Source organism: Colobus angolensis, unplaced genomic scaffold (genome assembly GCF_000951035.1).
Source record: "Colobus angolensis palliatus isolate OR3802 unplaced genomic scaffold, Cang.pa_1.0 Scaffold121, whole genome shotgun sequence".
In the NCBI taxonomy this organism is placed as follows: domain Eukaryota; kingdom Metazoa; phylum Chordata; class Mammalia; order Primates; family Cercopithecidae; genus Colobus; species Colobus angolensis.
In genome coordinates this window covers 5,410,074-5,415,026 of record NW_012113253.1, presented here as the reverse complement: position 1 = coordinate 5,415,026, position 4,953 = coordinate 5,410,074, and the positions used below count along the sequence as shown (strand labels likewise).

The following is a 4,953-nucleotide window of genomic DNA, read 5'->3' as shown; positions in this document are numbered from 1 at the left end:
CGCGCCCGGCTGGAATGACAGATTTCTATATGAAAGTCACTCTGGCTACAACGTGGAAAATGGATTAGATGGGGCCTGGGCAGAGGTAGGGGAAGGCGATCCCATTGGCTTCCTCCTTGCCATCCCCGTAGCCATGATCCCCAGTCCAGATTTTTGTTGTCTCTTCTTGCCTTACAGCAGAAAACACCTCTACTACTGTCCCTAGCAACTTATGTTCAGTGTGGCTGTCTCACTTCTGAAAATAGAAAAGAAAATCAACAATCCTTCTTTGGGCTCAAAATAAAGTTCAAAATCCTTAGTCTGGCTACAGGTCCCTTCAAACCCGGCCCTTGTCTCCCTCACCAGTGTCACATCCAACCACTTGTCACCGATACCCTGTGCTCTAGTCCATACAAGGGAGACTCGAGAGCTGGACTGCAGTTTGAGGTGGAAGGACCAGAGCAGTAGAGGCACCGAGAGCCAAATCTGAGGCTGAGTCAGAGGTCTAGAATATTAACTGAACAGAAAGTAAAGGAAACCGGCCGAAGTGGGGGTTTCAGGCAGTTGGCTTCCAGCACCTTCAGGGAGCTGGCTATGAGAGCGTCAAAGACCACTATCTGGGAAGCACTCAGGGACAAGGCATCTGGAGGCTTGGATGCAAGACCAAAGGTGTAGTCACTGGGAGGTGGTTCCCCAGGACAGGCCCCCGAGCACTGACAGATGGGAGCTTCAGGACAGGACCCCCAACCAGTAGAGAACTGAGGTTCCCAGACAGCCATGACCACAGCTGGCAAAGAATGGGCAGGACTCAGAGACCTGTAACTCAGAAGGTCAAGGGCAATGGCTGACTTGAGGATGACTTGGTAGGAGGAGAACGATGAGAACATTCTTTATATTCTACCTGTCTGGAGCCAGAATGAATTCTAGAACAAAAGGAGCAAGGCCAAGCTTCCAGTCAAGGCTAGAGCTAGAAGTGCGTGGAGAAAGGAGTGGGCAGCTCCTGCCTTCACCTGCACCAAGTTCAACAAACACACAGTCATAGCCACGGCTGGTCCCCAGAGCACACACAAGACAGGATGTTAGTGGCCGCCCCATGCACCCCGGGGAGCTGTGCTCGCTCGGGAGACCCATCCTCCTTGAAGGTGAGTGAAATCTCAACATGAGTAAGGTTCTGAGAATAGCCCTGTAACTCTGAGGAGGGCCTCTGGAGACCATAACTGTGTACAGTTCACATGGTAACCAGAAGACTATGACATACTTCAGAAGGCGGTGAGGTCACAGAACACAAGCTTTAAAGTAAGTGAATCATGTGTGCCTCATTTATTTTTAAAAGCAACTTCTGAGAAGGGCTTAGAACAATTTTTTTCCCTGAGTGCCATTTCCCACAGGTACTCACAGAACAATAAGGTGTGACCATAATGGCTGCACTGAGTTGTCTCTTGGACAGTGTCAGAAGGGACATAAAGAAGGTGGACAGAGAACTAAGGCAACTGAGATGCATCGACGAATTTAGCACGCGGTGCCTGTGTGACTTGTATATGCACCCCTACTGCTGCTGTGACTTGCACCCATATCCGTACTGCTTGTGCTACTCCAAGCGATCACGCTCTTGCGGCCTGTGTGATCTCTACCCATGTTGCCTGTGTGATTACAAGCTTTACTGTCTGCGACCATCGCTCAGAAGTTTGGAGAGGAAAGCCATCAGAGCCATAGAAGATGAGAAGCGAGAGCTTGCCAAGTAAAATAACTTATTTTTAGATTTTTATAGTTGGTATATTAGCCTTAGAAGTTGGAATAAGGAAAAATATGTGGCAATCAATACTTGAACAAAGATTAAAAGGGTTCAGGATAATGACCCTGGTGACTTAGTAAAGATTTAAGGAAAGAAGAGTAAATGAGTCCATGATGGGAATTGTTGGGTTCTCAAAAGACAATGTAATGATGTTGATTGGCAAGGTCATTGGTGGTTTGTAGCAAGAATGCCAGTATGATAAATAATGCGACTTTAATGAAGGGAAGAAACAGGGGGTGTCATTAAAAAGCCATTGGAAGCAGCAAACTAAACATTTTTCCTGGTTATGAGTAAAGTGATTTGAGTATATTTGGACTTACAGAAATGACTATAGGAGAAGTAATAATAATTGATCAAATCTTTAATGTGTGCCAGAGGCGTTACAAGCAGGAGAGCAAATTGAACAATAGAGGCATTGCCTTGGTCTTGTGGGAATATCATTCTCCTATCCCCCCCACTCCAGACAAAGACTTACCGTGTGTCTGAAATTAGGTCTATCATGTTGGCCTCCCCTCTCATTCTAGCAGAGGTCTTGCAAATAAACTATGGACTGAGTTGTAGCTTTCAGGATAGACTTGAAAGTCTTTTTAATTGAATTGGGCAATTAAAAAGAGTCAGTTTAAAAAAATTTTGTTTTAGATTATATTTTCTTTTTACCTGAAGAAGCCTTTCCTTTTCTTTTTACATATGCCATTTAGTCTGTTTATTTTTTTCTTTTTTCTTTTTTTTTTTTTTTTTGAGACGGAGTCTCGCTATCACCCAAGCTGGAGTGCAGTGGCCGGATCTCAGCTCACCGCAAGCTCCACCTCCGAGGTTCACGCCATTCTCCTGCCTCAGCCTCCTGAGTAGCTGGGACTACAGGTGCCCGCCACGTCGCCCGGCTAGTTTTTTGTATTTTTTTAGTAGAGACGGGGTTTCACCGTGTTAGCCAGGATGGTCTCGATCTCCTGACCTCGTGATCCGCCCGTCTCGGTCTCCCAAAGTGCTGGAATTACAGGCTTGAGCCACCGCGCCCGGCCTAAGTCTGTTACTGTTGATGAAAAAGATGGTTCAAAGTGCTATCCCTGGTTAAAGAAATAATACATTCATACACTGAAATCATAAGTAAACATAGAAAGGATTGGTGAAACATTTTACATATTGATGTATTAAGTCAAACAAGCAAAGTGCAGAAAAATGATAGACAGACAATAGACAGATAGATAGATAGAGTCTCTTCATAACAGTGACAGTGATGTTTCTTTGGAAAAAGCAATAGGAGGCCGGGTGCAGTGGCTCATGCCTGTAATCCCAGCACTTTGGGAGGCCGAGGCAGGCAGATCACCTGAGGTCAAGAGTTCGAGACCAGCCTGGCTAATATGGTGAAACCCCATCTCTACTGAATACAAAAAAAAAAAAAAAAATTAGCCAAGCATAGTAGCAGGCGCCTGTAATCCAGCTACTTGTGAGGCTGAGGCAGGAGAATCGCTTGAACCCAGGAGGCAGAGGTTGCAGTGAGCCAAGATCACGCCACTGCACTCCAGTCTGGGTGACAAAGCGAGACTCTGTTTCAAAAGAAAAAAAAAAAAGGATAATTATTGTCTAGGTCACCAGCCACCAATGGTCATGAATGAACCTCCCTCATAGCCTGGGAGCTTTCACCTGTAAATTCATCTATACTCTTTGAACCAATGTTTGTTTTTATTTCTTAGGGTATCAAGTTACATAAATTGCTCACACTTGAGGCAGGGGCTCTTTTTAAAATATTTGGTCCAAGTTAAGGTTTCCTTGTGAGCAGATCAGTATCCAGTCTCCTCCTACCTTTGGATACTTGAATACCCTTGTCCAGGTCTTTCCAGCCTCTGTCTCCTGGCTGCTCTCCTATCCCCAGACTCTACCAATTAAAATGCTTCTCTGTCCTGTGCCATCTACTCTCTTTATGCCTCTTTCAGGAGCCTTGTTTCTTGGCATGCAGAAGAAACAGCTTCAAGCTTAATCTCGGCAGTGTAATTTAGGCAAGAGGTAATGCTTTCTCTTGTTTGTGATGCTCTTCCTGACAGCGTCTGGGTCTTTGCCTACTTTTTCTGTGCCTGCAGGCAGTATATGAAGCTGGTGATGTCTTTACATTAATTCCTGGATCTCGGAAATGATAACTCCAAGTCCATTTTAGAAATGACCTCAAGGCTTGTCCTCTTTATCTCTTCCAATTCACACCACCCTGTGAAATGTCTATGCTCTATTTCTGACAACTTGACATTTCACTCTCCAAAAGGGCTTAGTGTCATTTGCAAACCTAAATATTCAATTTTCCTGAATATGGGTGAATATGGGTGAAAATGTTAAACCCTGATTCTAGCCTCAGTCCCAGAAGGCCCCCACTGTAGTATTTTTTCTTCTAGTGCAATGCCATTTATTCTTATCTCTAAACTAGCGCCTGATCCATAACTAAATAGATACAGAAATATCATGTTGATTCAATTTTTTAAAACAATCTTTGGTGTGAAAGCTTGCCCAAGGCTTTTTGAGTTTAGAATTCATATTCACATGACCTTCCTCCTTTTTAAAGAATGCAAGGGGGTTGGTTAGTTATGACATATCCTTTCAGATGGCAGGCTGTGTTGTCCAGAAGGTTCTTTGCCCAATGTGAAGTGAAGACTCTCTGATCTGCAGTTGTGTTGGCCCCCTTGAAACTGTTTTTCTGGGTCAGAGTCAATCTGCTGTGTCTCTAGGTCCTCCTTTAATAACTGGTAAAAAGCTTCAGCCAACAGCTTCTTAATTCATCCCACAGATTTCTTGAGCACTCCTGACTATAATAGTCAGTTATTTGATTGATGTATGTGTAGTGTTTTCTTAGACTTGGCATAGAAAATCCAATCTAAGCTGGGTGCAGTGGTTCACACCTGTAATCCCAGCACTTTGGGAGGCTGTAATGGGAGAATTGCTAAAGTCTGGTAGTTTGAGACCAGCCTGAGCAACACAAGGAGACCCCATCTCTACAAAAAATAAAAATTAAAAAAATTAGCCAAGCGTGGTGGCACATGCTTGTGGTCCACAGTACTCAGGAGGCTGAGGTGGGAGGATTGCCTGAGCCTGGGAGGTCAGGACTGCAGTCAGCCGTGATTATGCCACTGCACTCCAGCCTAGGCAATAGAAAGACACCCTGTTTCAAAGAAAGATAAAGAAAGAAAGAAAGAAAGAAAGAA

At 44.4% G+C, this 4,953-nt stretch overlaps 1 protein-coding gene across 1 annotated transcript in view; it reads left to right on the top strand.

Moving 5' to 3' along the window:
• Positions 1-1,233: 1,233 nt before the first annotated feature.
• ODF1 (outer dense fiber of sperm tails 1) overlaps positions 1,234-4,953 on the top strand; it is a 9,931-nt gene continuing 6,211 nt past the window's right edge. The window contains exon 1 of the mRNA XM_011931387.1: positions 1,234-1,717. Within this exon, the coding sequence (XP_011786777.1) occupies positions 1,398-1,717 (320 nt within the window). The 5' untranslated portion in view covers positions 1,234-1,397. The remainder of the gene's footprint in view (positions 1,718-4,953) is intronic.